Raw genomic sequence first — 17804 nt, forward strand, 5'->3', positions numbered from 1 at the left:
CCATCAATTTTTAGATACAACCCCCCCCCCCCCCCATATAATAGTAACTGATTCTTTCGAGACCTATGGGGATTTGTTCAACCAGTTAGAACATTTATAAGCACTGTGGTGTATCTATCGCAATCTATATTAATACTATTTACATCAAAGGGAGTTTATTTCCTTCATCACAATAAAAATCTACCACATTTGCACTTAGCAATAAGCAACCGAGGAGTGAAAATAACTGGAATACAATGTGGATCATGGCAAATGATCCTGCCATACACAAAGGTCTCAAGCACACCGTTCTGTCTATACGATGGCACATATTGTCCTATTACGGGGTGCTTTTATATTTTCACAGTACTCCCCGTACCACCATAAGGGGTCTATAAACAATACCGAATTCTCTGCACTATAACAAGAAATGGAAAATGTAGCAAAAGAGGTGCCAGAAATCAGAGGTACAATAGAGGTATAGTATGGTCCCATATATTTCAGTATGGACTATATTATTGATCCACATCGACATCTGCAGGAGGCCTTAAAGGGAACCTGCCACATCGCCTTGACTCTATGCAATCAATTCTTCACACTCGTACCATTTCTAAGATATTGAAGGATCACTGAAACAGGTTTTTCTACCCAGGACAAATGTCACAAAATATTGCCTTCTAGTTCCCGAGTGCGGACTGTTTTTTTTCCCTATTTTTTTACTTTACTGGTAGCATTTTATGACACTGAATTAAAAGTAGTACTCAGCGAAGACAGATCTGTGGGTATGATATATTAGATATATTTGCTGTATTTGGATATACACCGACACATTTCTATTGCATGGACTAAAATGTTCTCCATAAAACCACAAGGGATATATGAATCATCTCACACCATAGAACACATTGGTGAAGGCAGGAAGAGCTTAGTGTACGGAGTAAGACACTGCGGATGACTTGGCTATGACTAAGAATCCGCTGAGGATTCACAATGCGTAAGCACTTTTTGAGATATGTACATCATGTTTTTAAACATGTACTAATAAAGAAGGATTGTTTTTAATTTCCCCCTTGTGCTGGAGCACAACTGCTAATGCTAATGGACTACAAATGTTGTACGCAGTCATTATGGTGCACGCTGTCCCCTATTTACAAAGCTATCACCGCGCCGTTTATAAAATGCTTTATACATTCAGTAAGTCACACACGTATACCACAGCCCAAATCATAATGTACCCGTCACTTACTCTGTACATTTTGGAGCTCCATTTATTCCAGCACATCTGTATGCTTATATATACTGTATATGCCCTTTTGTGTTGAAGCCTAATGCTAAATCCACCTATAGCATCAAAAACGAGCCACTTAGATTTTGGAATCAGTACCGATCTTCTGATCACCCTATGGGTCAGGTGATGCTCCCTCCCGCACTTCAGTTTCATGACTTCCACTGATGTTATGTCCATTTCAGACCCCGTTTCATTCTAGCAGCTTCAGTGGTCAGCGCCAGAAAAGTTAATATTTTGAGCATGTGCAGTTCAAGACGCAAAGGCTTGTTGTACGCATACGCATTGATAAGGGACGTGTTTATGTGCTGCCAGAGGAGTACAGAGGATTCCAAGATGGCATAAACAGATACAGTGGACGGGCTCAATAAGTATAAAGGCCCATTTAGACCCAACGATTCTCGCTCAAAATTCGCTCAAAGCCATCTTTTGAGTGATAACCGTTGCGTCTAAATGTATGGACATTGTGCAGTTTTTGTGCACGGGTCGTTCCTCGCTCAATTCTAGTTTTCTTGAATTGAGCGATGAACTCTTATAATCGATGCAGGCGTTTATCACCGTTGGCAGCGCTGATAACATTCTTTCAGCTCGCGTCCCGCTTGTAGTTCAAAGCGGGACGTGAGCCGTAATCGCAGAGAACAATGCAGCTGTTTGCCCATGCAGAACAGCTGTATTGTTCGCCGAGGGATAGCGGCGGTGTTCCGCTCTGCCTACATAGCTCTTTAGTAGGTACTTAGCTACTATAGACTATGCAAAGATGATCGCTCAAAACTGTCACTCAAACTGTCGCTTGAGCAACTTTTGAGCGATCATCTGTCAGTGTAAATGGGGTCTAAAGGAGGTATAATGGGTGATTTCACAATTTGGCTTAGATGTCAGCGCTATGTATTGTGTAAAATGAAGCCATAGCATACCGGAACCGGGTGTGGACCGGACGTTACAGTAAAAACACAGTGGATTACACCTATAGATGTTAATAGGCAAATGTCTCTGATAGATACAGTTTTGTGTATTGAATGTAATCTAGCAGCATATATAATGGTAATTTACCTAGAAATATAAATCATGACAACATCAACAGAAACTCACATAGATGACCCTGCTTGGAGATCCAGATGTGCTTGAGGCTGGAACGGATATGATACTCTCCGAAGATGTTCTTGTTTCCTAGATAGTAATAATTACAGATATCAGATTATGAAGCACATGTACAATTAGAGGTCATGTAGCGCACGGATTGTTTGGTGTGCTGCTGTTAATTCTCTCTCTCTGTCTTTCGATTTCTAATTACTTTTAAGATTTTCGGTAGACAATGAATGGAAAAATACAGTATTTGTAGACATCCAAAATCTGAAAAAGCGATAAGAGACCCAATTAGTCCAAGCTATCCTCTGTAAGCTAAACAAAGAACAACTAGCTTTCCTGCCCAGTATATGACTCTGGAGAGAGACTAGGTCTGCCGAGAGATACACTGGACATCATCCTACCATAAGTAACTGAGAAAGAATCAAAAGCAGTATTTTCTTACATAATATTTAGTGGGCCTCCTCTGGCCCTAATGACATTGGATACTCTCTATGGTATACTGTCTACTAACGTCTGATATACTTCAGCTGGTATTTCCCTCCATTCATTCTGCAAACATCTGGCAAGTTCTCTCAAAGAAGATGAACACTTTTCATATTTCCTGACCCGAAGTTCCACTTCTTCCCAAAGATGTTCAGTAGGTTCAGGTCTCAGGACTCTGTGCAGCCGGACTAATGGTGGAACATCCATATCCTCAAACCAATGTAAAATAGCATTGGATGTGTGACAAGGCAGGTTGTCTTGTTGGAAGTATTGCTGACCGCTCCTAGAGTATTGTCATTGTCAGCAGAACATTATAATCTAGAATGTCAAGGTACACCAATGTGTTCATGGTTCTTGTCACTACAACCAACAGACCAAGACAGTGCCACGTAAAACATCCACAGACCACTACATTTAACTGTTGGCACAACACAGTCAGGCAAACGGTGTTCCCCAGACATCCTCGACAAACCCAGGTGGAGAAGCGCGATTTGGCATTCCATAGAATGTCCTTCCATTGCTGAACTGTCCAACGATGACACTCCTTACATTGTTGTAGATGGACTGATTTATCCTCTTTGAGAAAACTTGCTAGATGTTTACAGGATGAATGGAGGGAAATACCAGCTGAAGCATATCAGACATCAGTAGAAAGTATATCACGGAGAGGATCCAATGTCATTAGTGCCAAAGCAGCCCCACTAAGTAGTAACATATGTAAATAAACACTACTTTTGATTCTTGCTCAGGTGTCCAATCACTTTTGATAGAATAGCGTATATATAAAAGTGATGTCAAAGTTATCCGAAGGTGTAAGTTTCACTGCTTAGACTAGACCAACTCTGAAAGGTCTGGAATCTGGAAAATTGGACAAAAGTCAGAAGTTCAGGAAAAAGATGACAAGATGAGTAAGATCTCCAGTGATATACTGTATTATTTTGGGGAATCACTAATTGCTGTTGTACTATATTTGGGCTTGTGGGTTTGCGATTTTGTAACCTGCATTTGTTTTATATCCTGCAGATATCATGAGTAATGTTTCTCATGAATTACCTGATTTAAGGGGTTGTCCCGTGGTGATTGTCTTTTTTAAAAACAGCTTACAGGGTTATGAAAAAAATAAAAAAATTAAAAAAATCACACTCACCGCCACTGATCGGGTTCCGAATCCTCCTGTTTCACCACCAGTCTCTGTAATCCCCTGCAGCTGATCGCATTCTGTTTAACTACAGGACTACTGCAGCCAATTACCAACCACAGCAGTGAGACCACAACCAGTGATTGGCTACACCAGTCATGTGGTTAGACAGAATGTGGTGAGCTGCAGGGGAGTATACAGACTGGTGGGGGACCAGAAGGAGTCGGAAAGGGATCAGCAGGGATCCATAAGGTGAGACTACTTTTTATAACACTTTAAACTGTTCTAAAAAGAAAATAGCTGCTGGGCACCCTTATAAGTATCAACTACTTACCTTGTTTCTTTCTTCTGTTTTGGCAGCTTGTCTGCAAATTGGATGCCATATTGCATTCCCTATGGAAAAAAAAAAACATAAAACATATAGAAATAGGTTTCAGCATTTTTATTGCCTCTGAATTTTAGTTCATCACTGACAGCAAACAGAGATCGTAATGATAGAAACTAAAATACAGGGTGTTTTAAACAAATTGCAGAACTTTATATCATGCAAATAAAGCTTACGGTACTTCTAGAAGATTTACAGGGATTTGTCCAGAATTAGAAAAAGAAGGTCTGCTGTGTTTGCAGAAAGAGTGCCACACCTGTCCACGGGCTGTGGCTGGTATTGCAGTTCATTCACTGAAAAAGCCAAAAATGCAATACCTGATAGGCTGCAAAGCAGGCACAATCGCCGCAGAGCAGACACAGTCACCACAGGCACAGTTGCCATAAGGCAGGCACAAATCTCCACCGGCGATTGTGCCTACCTTATGGCGACTGTGCCTGCTTTGCAGACTATCAGGTATTGCATTTTTGGCTTTTTCAATGAGTGTCTTTGTTTTTTTCTCTCACCTCTGTGATTTGGTATTGCAGTTCAGCTTCATTCACTTGAATAAGGATGAGACGCAATACTACACACAGTCTATGAAAACTCTGGCCAGAATAAAAAACAACATGGAGGCGTAACTTGTGAAACGTTCGATGAGGAATGATGAATACTCCAACTGGCACTAGAACAATAACGAGATGTCAATCTAAATTATTTCATTACCAAAGAAATCCAGCAGAATCAAATCATTTAGATACACATCTCAGTATTGTGATCATGCTGGTTGGAGTATCCATTGTTTCTCATAGAAGGTTTCATATGTTGTGTCTCCAAGTGATGTTTTTTTGTAACAAGAGTTTACATTATATAAAGAAGCTTTGAGATTCTTGGACCAAAAGCTCCTCGTCTTCATCACCCCACACCTTCCACATCCCACGACCTCTAACCCCTGCTCCTCCTTACCGCCCCACCCCATTTGCCTTTTAATAACTGATTTCCACATGAAATCCCCTATTGCCTGTGTTCCCCATGCCTCGCTCCTCCCCACCCCCCTTGCACCTCCTGTACCACCCCCAACCCATTTGTTTCAAACCGAATGTACCCCACATTGTATTTGTTGCCTAAAAGCGCTGCAGAATAAGTTGGCGCTATACAAATAAAGATTATTATTACTATTCATCATGGCTTGCAGTAGGTTGTACCTAGAAACCGCTAGTACTACAGTCTAAGCCAGTGATTCTCAACCAGGATGCCGTGGAACCTTGGAGAGCTGCGGGAACCCGCCAGGGTGCTGCGACATTCATTGCCACTGAGTCAAAATTGGCCACATTAGGGATTAATTAGCTGCTGGGCATTAGCAATACAGTAAATGGGATGAGAAAAAAACGCCACAGGCAAGCTCTGTCCATGAGGCATAGTCATGCTGCCACCACAGAGGAAAGCACCCACTCAGGAGGCTGTTTGTGCATGTTGGACATCCACAGAGTTACAGAAGGGTATGTGTAAAGGGTAAAGGCCCTTTTACACGTAAGGATAATCTTTCAAATGACTGAAAGATTTAGCGATATATTTGCATAAAATGTTAATGGCTTTAATGGCCATTAACACTTATTTTCATTTGCATGTAAAAGGACCTGCAGGAGTGGTTTGCAGAGCCCAGCCTGTGTTTAAACACACTCCCAGCTGTAAAAACAGCTGCTGGCACATTCCACTGTTCCCCTTTTGGCTTGTGTAACCATGCTGCGGGGAGAACATCATACAGTCTTTTGAAACATGAGCGAAATGCATTCAAATGGAGTGTATTTGCTCAGACTTTCAATGGCTGAACGATGGATTTTATGTGAACCAAAATCCATCATTCAAACGAAAAGTGCTCGATGCCCGCATTTACATGTAACGATCATTGCTCATTTCCGGTTGTTTGGATGAATTGTGAGCGATAATCGTTCTGTGTAAAAGGGCCTTAAGCTCATACCTGTCTCTGGGAGTCGGGTGGGCGGAGACTTGGCCACACATACATCTATATTGCAGCAGGAGAGGAGCAAGAGAAACGTTTTAGGGTTGTTGGATGTGATTAAACTGTGATGCGGAGCGATGGTGAAGCTTTAGATATGGTTATATTGTGAAGTAAGGTGTTTTTGCTAGGGGTGCCCTGCAGTAAAATATTTTACCCTGGGTGCCCCAAGGCTAAAATGGTTGGAAAACTTTGGTATAAGCACTGCTGGTATGCCCAACATCACACAACTATATTAGACGAGAGATAGATATCACCACTACACTCATTGTGAACAAAAAAAAATCCTTTCCCTAGAAGTTGTCAAAATCAAATGAAACTTTCTCTGTGTGATTGTAATGTTGATAAATAAAGTGATTACAATATCAGAGCAAATGGATAATTTATTGCGGAAAGTTGAACATTTGAAGGGAGGCTCTAGTTGTTGTACCGCCTCTAGCTTGGATATGAGATGTGAAATGGGCGGGTGGGCTTGGAGGCTCTAGTACCCTGTTGAGCCGCCTCTAGCTTGGATACAAGATGTGAAATCAATGACCATGGAGGCTCTAGTACCCAGTTGTACTGCCTCTAGCTTGGATACAAGATGTGATACTGGCGGGCATGGAAGCTCTAGTACCCTGTTGGGCCGCCTCTAGCTTGGATATAAGATGTGATACAGGTGAGCATGGAGGCTCTAGTACCCTGTTATACCACCTCTAACTTGGATACAAGGTGTAAAACAAATGACCATGGAGGCTCTTGAACCCTGTTGGGTTACCTCTAGCTTCGATACGAGATATGATACGGGCAGGCATGGAGTCTCTAGTACCCTACTGGGCCACCTCTAGCTTCGATACAAGATGTGATATGAACGGACATGGAGGCATACAGGTTCCATATGGTATCCTGTGGCATAATTCTTCACATTTGCTGAATCTGATTCACTGCACACAAGGAACCTCTGAGAGCCTTTTAATAAGCCAAGGGTGGAACCACTTTTAGGGCCTAGGGTGACAGAACCGTTCATCTAATCACACCATAACTCTAATAATTTGCTTATCTGCCTGCAATGTAACTGCATGTTGAGTTTCGCAGCAGAATGACAACTCCTTCTAGGCGATTAAGTTTTGACAAAGAGTGTACATCACCTTCATCAGTTTGAATTACATTAAGATCAGTTCCCAAGGTTCTATCCTATCTTTTTGTCTACTTTTGGTTGGATCCATGAAGAAATGTACAGTCCATGGATTGAATAGAGAGGGGCTACAAAAGGTATCGCTCACTCTGGATGACCCAGCACATTTGATATCAATGGCTGATATGTAATGCATCATTTCCCCCGTGGTGGCATTGTGGGGGAATTAAACTCTAGCAATCAAGTACCTCTACAGATGCCAGCATCCATACTCCATGTAATTAGCTAATTATCAGTGGACCCTTCTTGCAAGAATGGAATTGTCCAAAAACAGACAACCCCAATAAAGAAAAAAAATACTAACTATTAAAGGCTTTGCAAACTCGGGCATGCATATTCGAACTGCAAATAGTCTTGATTAAAAATCTACCATTGTAAGTACACAGCTTCTTTGCAGACCTGTACGTCTCCACGGATACAGACTACAAACTCTGTGTGTGGTCGGATTATGCCCTCTACTTCTAAAGTAAAGACGGTGTGATTGATTTTCCATATTTGAAATAATTCCTTCCAATGTAGATATTACTTGTATGCCGCCTTAATAAGCAGCTAATATATTTTCTGGCTCCCCATGCATTAGATGTTGTTTACTACCACAGGAAGAGGAGTGCGACATACTGGTGGTAACATATAGCGCCATTTAACTCCAGTTGAAACGAAAGATCGGGCATGTTTAAATTTAATATGTCTGATCGTCACTTTCCCCCAGTTATCTATATATATTTTTTAGCAAGGGTAATAAATAGATTTTTCCATGTTCGTCATAGACAAACATGGCTACAGTTGGGAAATGGATAGCGCTGTTCAATTTCTGAGGAGTATCATTGAAACACATCAGGTTTGATGTCATTGGTCTTGCCATGGATATAATAAGACAAGGTCTTGTAATTCAGGAACGTTGCAGTAATGTCAGGTTGTTTCTAAACATAGCATCTGCCTTTTACAATTGCCTCGGCTATATAGAGCTCTGCCACTATTTATAGTCAGCACGGAGCACAGCCAACTCCAGGGCATTGTTTAACTGTGTCCTGCTCACTGCGGTGTGTTCGCCTTTAGAGTAGTTCTGGACAATAGCGATAACATTCTACCATTTTATACTAACAGCCCCTCTCTCCCGAATTTAATTCGAGTTGCTTTCATGTAATCAGATCTGAGCTTAGATGAGCGTTCCGGTTACAAGGGGCACTTGGAGCTGATATCAGTTTACAAGGGGCATCTGGTGGCATTATCAATTTACTAAGAGCCACTTGGTGGCATTTACATGCGGCACTTGAGGGCACTATTACTTTTAAGGAGCAAAAAATGGAAATTTCAATCTCGTAAGGGGCACAACCATGGATTTTATTACTATGTGTGGGCACAAGAGATTTTATATAGGATATTTAGGAGCACTATCAATATAGCACTAGTTTTAAGGGTCGCTGTCTATGTGGCACTGTTGGTGGTGGGGATTGACAGTATGACAACATTATTTCTGAAGGACAGTATTTTGAGGCAACATACCACACAACAGGTATAATAACGAGGGTAGATGGGCATAAATAGGCACATAATTGGGAATAAAGCAGGATTTAGAGTTTGTATAGGTTGGGAATAGGTTAGTGGAGTGCTGGAAAAGCCAAGAGCCAAAGATGTCTGTGTTGCAAACTTTGCAGAAACACGTTGAGCCTAAAGAAGTCATTATGGCGGCCTGGGCAAGATGGAAAATATGGGAAAAGTGACTGATTCCAGTCAGAGGGGACATCACCTGCAATCACTGGATTTTACAGCACTGTAAGCACTTGTACGGAGTGCAAAGCACCTGTATAGACCTGATATCTACCATTATATAGTTCCTGTATGGTCTTTGTATAATCACTATGATTAGGCTGCTCCTTTGCAATTTTAAACATATGGTACTTGGGTTGGGGATTCACTCAGGATGTTTCGTTTACCTTGTGCTGAATGGACTTCTAGTTTCGCCTGTGGCATGAGGTTTCATGGTAGTTAAATGATAAGTTAAAAAACACTCACCTTGCAGGTACATTTCCTCTCCCTCAGCAAACATCTGGCTGCAGCGGACACAACGTGCACAGGTTGGGTGATAATGCTTCTCCCCGGCCTACAAGGAACCAGTGGGATTTGTTAGAATGGAGTTTGATCATTTCTTTTTACTACATTTGTTATATGTTAAATGGGTTCTTCACAACTCAACTGACCTTGAATCCATGTTTGCTAATGACCACCAAAATATTTCAGAAAACTAGTTAAAGTGCTAACTACCACTTGTTCATCTGTCCGTGTGTGATGTGTGACTTACATGCAGAGCCTGACAGCAGCTGTGATGTGAGTTACCGGCTCCCAGCTCCGCCCCGATCACATGTGCACTGCATAAGGGATTATAGGTGGACTACATCCTCCACAAATCCCTGTGGCCTCAGTTGCTATGGATACAGCAGTAGTCAGTCTGGCAGTTTGTAACTGGTTGTAACACAGCTGCACACCTGTGTGGAGACTCCAATAAATGACACCTCACAAATGTCCACATACACAGCTGGCGGTGCATATTGGCCAACAACATTGAAGCATAGTCCTTCACTGCTATCTTCACATCTCCTGCAAACATGTCACCACAGAGGGTTCAACGCCGCCGTGAGGCTAATGCAGCTTACATGACAAGCCATGATTTCAACTCAGCCACCAGCTGAAGTTCATATGCGAAAGCTACGAGCGAACATGTCTCCTCAGCCAGCAGCTGAAGTTCGTAAATCACATGCAACTCATATGCGAAAGCAGCGTAGCAGAGCTGTGTTTGTGTGATGTGCATGTAGCAGAGCTGTGTGTGTGACGTTCATGCAGCAGAGCTGTGTGGCACATTGTACCACCAGAAACACTGGTACTATAATTTCCTGATAAATACTAGTAAAAGAATTTTCAGAACACCAAGGAGAATGGTAGCACCCAATTGTCAATTTACTTGTTATACGCTTCCAGGAGGAATAACAGAGGAATGGAACAATTCAGTTGTAAGCAAAGATGCTCCACAATTCTTATCTATATATACATAAAGACGAAAGCCCTCACTGACTCACTGACTGACTCACTCACTCACTCACTCACTGACTCACTCACTGACTCGCCAAAAGTTCTCCCACTTCCCGATGTCGTAGAAACATGAAATTTGGAACAAGCATAGATTATCTCCAAAATAGGAAAAGTAATTGGGGCCCAACTCGATTATTCAATTCTAGCGCAAAAGAATTGTCGTCGAAATTTTACACACATAATCTAAATCTCTCAAATCTTCCCAATGTCATAGAAACTTCAAAATTTGGCACGCGCATTGAATATGTCATAAATAGGAAAAGCTAATGGGTCCCAACTTGATTATTCAATTCTATGCGCAAAAGAATTAGCGTCCAAATTTTACGTACGGAATCTAATTTTCTCACTTTCCAGTGTCATAGAAACTTGAAATTTGGCACGAGCATTGATTATGTCATAAATAGGAAAAGCTAATGGGTCCCAACTCCATTATTCAATTCTATGCGCAAAAGAATTAGCGTCCAAATTTTACATACGGAAAGCATTTTTCTCACTTTCCGGTGTCATAGAAACGTGAAATTTGGCACGAGCATTGATTATGTCATAAATAGGAAAAGCTAATGGGTCCCAACTCCATTATTCAATTCTCTGCACAAAAGAATTAGCGTCCAAATTTTACGTACGGAATGTAATTTTCTCACTTTACGGTGTCATAGAAACGGGAAATTTGGCACGAGCATTGATTATGTCATAAATAGGAAAAGCTAATGGGTCCCAACTCTATTTTTCAATTCTATGCGCAAAAGAATTAGCGTCCAAATTTTACGTATGGAATCTAATTCTCTCACTTCCTGATGTCATTTTATATAAAGGAAACGTCGCATGGTTGCCTCCCCGTGGTGTTTCTTGGGTAACGCAGAGAACTATGCAAATTGGTGAACATATGTTTTTCCGGTATCTCTAAAGTAACCACGACTTCATAAGATTTTCCGTGTGAACACCAGATAAACACCAGTACCTAATTAACTCGGGCGAAGCCGGGTATATCAGCTAGTTTTACATGTAATCCAAGTATTTAGTAAAGCAAACATGTCAGTAGAGGGAACAGATCCTCTTCAATCCATTAGAGATTTTGTAGCACCAGCTAAAATATAGTCTTCATGCAAGAAGTCCCACAATGCATTAAAGCAGTTCTGTGAGGAGGAAGCTCGATTTCCTCCAAGTCTATACACAGGTCTGACCATCAATTGCCACAAATGTGTGCTTGAAGTTATTGCTGCTCAATGGTTCCTGCTTTCTACAGGGTTCACAAACTTTCTAGCCCCACAGTATGTATAATAAAAAGTGAACACAAGCAAAAATCTGTTTTCAAAAGGCAGTGCAGAGAGGGGATCCTGTCATCTACCGCAGTAACCACATCTTCTAAACTAATTAGTAAATAATTCATTCTCAGCGCGCTCTGCAGTGTAGATGGTCAAAACAAGGAGAACAGCAGTTGTCTAACTCCTCATATGTCTGCAATATTGTGCAAAGTAAAGGGATTCTGCATTACGTCAGACTTCCCACCATGTAGTGCGGATAAAAGGAGCTCAGACAAGTGGCGAGAAGAGGTTTTACAGAATACAGAAGGCCACAAGTTGCATTTTTTTAGGCTGCAGAATTTATTTACACACTATAGGACTCGAGATGTAAAAAAAAAATCAACATTTTGAGGCAGATTTATGAAACTATCTAAAAGAAAAGCTGCCCATAGCAACTAATGTCCTGGTTACGGGATCATGTGTGTGAATGGTACCTAAAAAGTTTTACGATATAGTCTATGTATCCAAAAGTGGCACCGATAAAAACTACAGTTCACCACGCAAAAAACAAGCCGCGTCGACGGAAAAATAAAAAAGTTATGGCTTTTGAAAAATGGAGATGGAAAAATACCAAAAATCGCTTGGTCCTCAACGCCAAAATAGGCCGTGTCATTAAGGGGTTAACCTATCTGTATATTTTTGTTCATAACTGTAAGGGATGCAGAGGTAGCAGTTCTATTTGGGCCCTGATGGGAACCAGCCGTCCCTTAAGCACATAGGACATCAGCATTATATATTGCACATGGTAGGTAACACGTCATTGGTTTTGAATTGTAAGAGGAAACAAAGAACTAAGAAAAAACCCAAATAAGCTCAGAAAGGGCATATAAACTAAATCCTGTAATTACTTATTCCACTTCTGTATATATTATGTATAAACTACAGTATATCAGTACAGACAAGAAACATTCAACTAAGACAACCAGTAATATGTTACAATCAGTTGCAACATTTCTTGCTGGGTGTTACCTCTAGCACTCGGCCTGTGATGAACTTCTCACAGTGATCACATTTTATGCCAAACTTAGAATGGTAGTCCATTTCACAGTAAGGAATCCCATCTCTGCAAGACAAAGATGGCATCAAAGGTTAATAAAGTGAAATGATGTCATTTAAAACCTGCACATAGGACTATATCACCCAGCTATCATTAAGGCCATTATTATACACCACTCTTCTCTTTACCTGTATATAGTCTGACTAAATATATTGCACAAATGCACCAAGCAACAGGCAAACATGATAGTAATGAAACTTCTGATACCCCGTTTTCCTAAAATAAGACCTACCCTGAAAATAAGCCCTACCCAGATTTTTTTTGGAATTTTCAGGGAGGTTTGAAATATAAGTTCTACCCCAAAAATAAGCCCTAGCCATAGTAAAAAAAAAAAAAAAGAAATACATTACCAAGCAGGCTCGATCCAGATCCACTGCGCTACTCTCCAGTGCCCCAACGCACTTCTTGCAGTCCTCGGCCAACTCACAGAAGATAACTTCCTGGTTACGGGATTCATAAATCCCACCTCCAGGAAGTGATGGCTCTGATTGGTTCATCGAACACTGCACTGACTGGTTGAGCAGCAGTCGAAGAACCAATCACAGCAATCGCATTGTGGAGGTGGGATTTATGAATTGGCCAATCAATGCCGCTGCTCAGCCAATTCATAAATCCCACCTGCACAACACAATGGCTGTGATTGGTTCTTCAACCACTGCTCAGCCAATCAATGCAGTGCTCGATGAACCAATCACAGTCATCGCATTGGTTCATTAAGCACTGCACTGCTAGGTTGAGCAGCGCTCAAGAACATATCGGAGCCATTGCTTTCTGGAGGCGTGATTTATGAATTGCAACCAGGAAGTGATCTTCTGTGGGCGGCTGAGTTCTGCAAGAAGCACTTCGGAGATCCGGAGAGCAGCCAGAGGGACCTGGACTGAGCCTGCTAGGTAAGTGACATCCCCCCAAAATAAAGAAGGAATCAGCAGCACTCTGGGGGGGGTGGGTTCTCCTCAAAGAATATACTGCAAGCCCGAAACGGGATTAGATCCAAATCCCAAAAGTGTACAGTCCAATAAAGCAAAGTTAGGCAGCAGGTTTTTAGGTGCAAAGAACTTTATGCATCCATAGGAATGCCAGATGAATACCTCATGATCGCATGATCGCATGATTTCATAAAGTTCTTTGCACCTAAAAACATGCTGCCTGACTTTGCTTTATTGGGCTATCACCCAAAAATAAGACCTAGTGCATCTTTTGTGGCAAAATTAATATAAGACAGGGTCTTATTTTCAGGTAAACCTGGTATATCTCATTAGGGGTTAGTGGCATAATCCTCTCCCTCCAACAGCCCATAGCTCTCCATTTCTTTGGATCTTTGTAAATGTTCAAAAACCTCCTTAATTACCAAAATAAATGAACGCACATTAAAGGGAACGAGTCATTAACTTTCAGCACTATAAACAACATTATGGGACTCAAAGGTGATAGAATGGGGAGTCCACAGAGCTGTGTTTCATACTCACCAGGTACCCTGTTCCTGCACAGTGTCCCCGTGAAGTTGTCGCTTGCAGCAGCGTGACTCTTGTAAGCCAACTCCCGTTCATCTCTATAGGAGAGCGTACAGAGCGGGCTGAAGAGTCATGCTGTATGCAAGCAACACAGCGCTGGAACAGTGCACCTGGTGAGTAGGAAACACAGCTCCTCGGACCCCCATTTCCTCGTAGTTTATGGGCCTCAAAGGTGATGTCAGGTTACCTTTAACTAATAAACAGGGAGAAGGGGGGATGCAGCTGCAGTTTTACTCTAGTCAAACCACTACAGAACCCCTACAGGTGGTCATCAGGCTTTTCAGGGAACCTGAATGACACACAGTCATGCAATTTAATAATGGATAGCAATTAGAGATGAGCGAGTATACTCGCTAAGGCACATTACTCGAGCGAGTAGTGCCTTAGCCGAGTATCTCCCCGCTCGTCTCTAAAGATTCGGGGGCCGGCGCGGGTGACAGGTGAGTTGTGGCGGGGAGCGGGGGGAGAGGGAGAGAGAGATCTCCCCTCCGCTCCTCCCTGCTCTCCCCCGCCGCTCCCTGCCGGCCCCTGAAAGGCACTACTCGCTCAAGTAATGTGCCTTAGCGAGTATACTCGCTCATCTCTAATAGCAATGCATCCTTATATGTTACTCCGGGTCCACAGGAAGACAGTGAACAACCTCTGTGGCACCATATAGCAGCCATAAATGCTTATTCTACAGAACCGGTTACTAAAGCGGAAGGTCAAAGAACCTGTGTGTTTCCAGCAGACACTATGCACAATACATCCATGTTCTGTTTCATCAGTACATAACTCTCTGATAACTCTTGGTCTGTGATCCACCTACTCACTTGCTAATATATTCTGCCTTCAAATGGACACCACAGATCTTGCATTTGAAACAATCTAAGTGCCAGTGTTTTTCCAGGGCGACCAAAGATTGCCCATTTTTTATTTCCAAGCCGCAGCCACCGCAATCTGTAAATAGCAGAAAAATATATTGCATTAAGAGGCAAATAGTATAACATTATATTGTATAACACAGTTTGCAGACACCACTAGGGGGAGCTCACATTTACAGACCTTTACAGCTCTCATTGAGTTCCACAATAACTCTGCTGGGTATCCGTCATAGATACCTGCTTTAGGCCTCCTGCACACGGGCCGATTTGCATTGCGAGATCCGGAGTGGGATTCCACCTCCGGATTCTGCAGCAAATCCAGCTCATAGCATGCTGTGAGAAAATGTGATTTGATGCCCACGAGCGAAAATTGATTGCGATTTTTATTTTATTTTTTCGCGGGCTACGCACGGACGGCTTCCATTGATCGTTGCAGAATGGCCGCAGGAGCAGTGTCATTCCCATAGCGATGGTAAGGTGTCCTTTTAACCGCGCATGTTCTGGCTGGCAAATGCTTAGCAGAGAAAGCCGCAACATCGCCATAGCGACGGCGTAGCGTCCTCTGTACTGCGCATGTGCAGGCCAGCACATTCGCAACATAGGAGAAGACCGGCGGAGCAGTAAGCTGGAGTCACTGGCCGGGTACCGGGTCAAACTCCGTTGTGGGAGTTGTATCAGGTCACGTTAAGAGCCAAGCAGAATGGGACTTAGGATCACTACAGTATAAGTAAAGGTATATACACAATGGGACATATTTATAAGCCTTTTTATGCCAGCTAATGGAAAAAAAAATTGCAACTTTTTGTGCAAGTATTTGCACAAAAATTTGCAAATTGTGTTAATTTTATGCCAGCACCACCACTTTTTGAAAAGCGGGTAGGGCTTGTCAGGAGGGGGCATGGCCACCCTGGACCAACAGATTTATGTATAATTTGCACCAGAAACAGACAAAAACTATACCAGAAATGTACGCCAGTTCGTACCAGGCATATATTTCTGAGAAGGCACACAGAGGAGACGGGGATATCACCTTAATACATGAAGAGACGTGCGTGCTCCGGGGAAAATTGTACAGTGCCCGGCATCGTAAATTCCAGGCCTAGTACATTTCTCCCAATGATTCCCCCGGCAGAATAGTGAGTGCAGCAATGGAGTGTAACAGGATGTATCTCAGGATTAGTACACGGTAAAAATGTAAGTACCCAGTGACTCCATCAGCAGAATAGTGAGTGCAGCTCTGAAGTATACAGGCTATAATGCAGGATCAGTGCAAACAGGTAAGAAAAGTCCAGTACTGTGCAAAGGCTTTAGGCAGGTGCGGAAAAAAGGCTGCAAAGAAAGAATTTTTGGAGAATGGTTCAGTTTCGTTTAGTCTTCCACATTCGCTGTATAAGAAAATGTGAAAGACTGAATGAGTGATGTTTAAACGGAATAATAAGTGAATGAACCAACGATTATTTTTCTGCCTGCATGAAATGAACGACAAGCGAAAAGCAAACAATTCTCATTCGTCGCTCAGTTTTGGCTCTTGTTTAGACTAAACGATTTATCATTCACTTCCGTTTGTACTATTTTTGTGAACGCTAATCCTTCTAAGAGCGTCTTCACCGCGACTTGTTGTCAGCCCTCTGCTTCTCTGGCCTCTGCATGCCAGATCTAATGACTTATTTTGTGAACCACTCGTTGTGCTCGGAGTTCATTCCACATCTGCTCCTCAGCATGCGCCAAACACTCGTTCCCTTCCTGAAGCTCCATAAGCATCATCAAGCTAAATATAAATAGCATCCTAATATAAAGATGTGCTAGAAATGTGCTGGAAGGTCCTCCGTTTTCCATCTGGACACATATATAAAATTATAGCTTTTGTCCACCTTTGCAACCATATTTTTTATTGCTCTGATGCATCAACTACGAAAAAAGAAGCAACTTTGCCAATAATCTTCTTTAAAAACTTCCTACAGTTTTGCGTCTATAGTTTCTATACGTCTCCATAGTAACAAGCTAAAAACACATCCTGTGTGATCCGATGCTGCAATCATCCGCTCTCTTGTTCATCCCCTACTTCTTTTTAACATTTGGTGTGTTAGCAAGAAGCATGGTAAATAAAAGCATGGGGGGGGGGGGGTGATGATGAGTGCAGGATCAGACTACTCAGGGTTTGTTTGCTGCCTGTTACCGTGGAGATGCACAAGTCTGCATAGATGCTGTAGACATGAAACAGCAAAGTTGCTTTTTTAAAATTTAGATACTTTGGAGCAATAAAAATTACTGTGAATGGTCAACTAGCCTTTACAAAATGCTGAAAAGCAGCAGTATTATTTATTACCATTAGGTGGCAATGTAGAGCACTCGGGTTTCTCGGTGTATAGCCGTGCACTAGTTCTGTCCAATTCCAAGATGGACAGAACTCGCAGGGGTAAAGAACATATTCATTCAAATGGGTTATTCTCACCAAAATCGCC

The 17804-nt window shown here is 42.1% G+C and overlaps 1 protein-coding gene across 1 annotated transcript in view; it reads right to left on the reverse strand.

Annotated features, from left to right (window-relative positions):
* The window catches only part of ABLIM2 (actin binding LIM protein family member 2), a 106650-nt gene that overhangs the window by 47616 nt on the left and 41230 nt on the right, over nt 1-17804 (reverse strand). The window contains exons 5-9 of the mRNA XM_066573331.1: nt 15292-15418; nt 12881-12974; nt 9540-9627; nt 4306-4364; nt 2354-2431 (exon numbers count right to left, since the gene is read on the reverse strand). Coding sequence (XP_066429428.1) covers nt 2354-2431; nt 4306-4364; nt 9540-9627; nt 12881-12974; nt 15292-15418 — 446 coding nt within the window. The remainder of the gene's footprint in view (nt 1-2353; nt 2432-4305; nt 4365-9539; nt 9628-12880; nt 12975-15291; nt 15419-17804) is intronic.

This window comes from Eleutherodactylus coqui, chromosome 7 (genome assembly GCF_035609145.1).
Source record: "Eleutherodactylus coqui strain aEleCoq1 chromosome 7, aEleCoq1.hap1, whole genome shotgun sequence".
Lineage (NCBI taxonomy): Eukaryota > Metazoa > Chordata > Amphibia > Anura > Eleutherodactylidae > Eleutherodactylus > Eleutherodactylus coqui.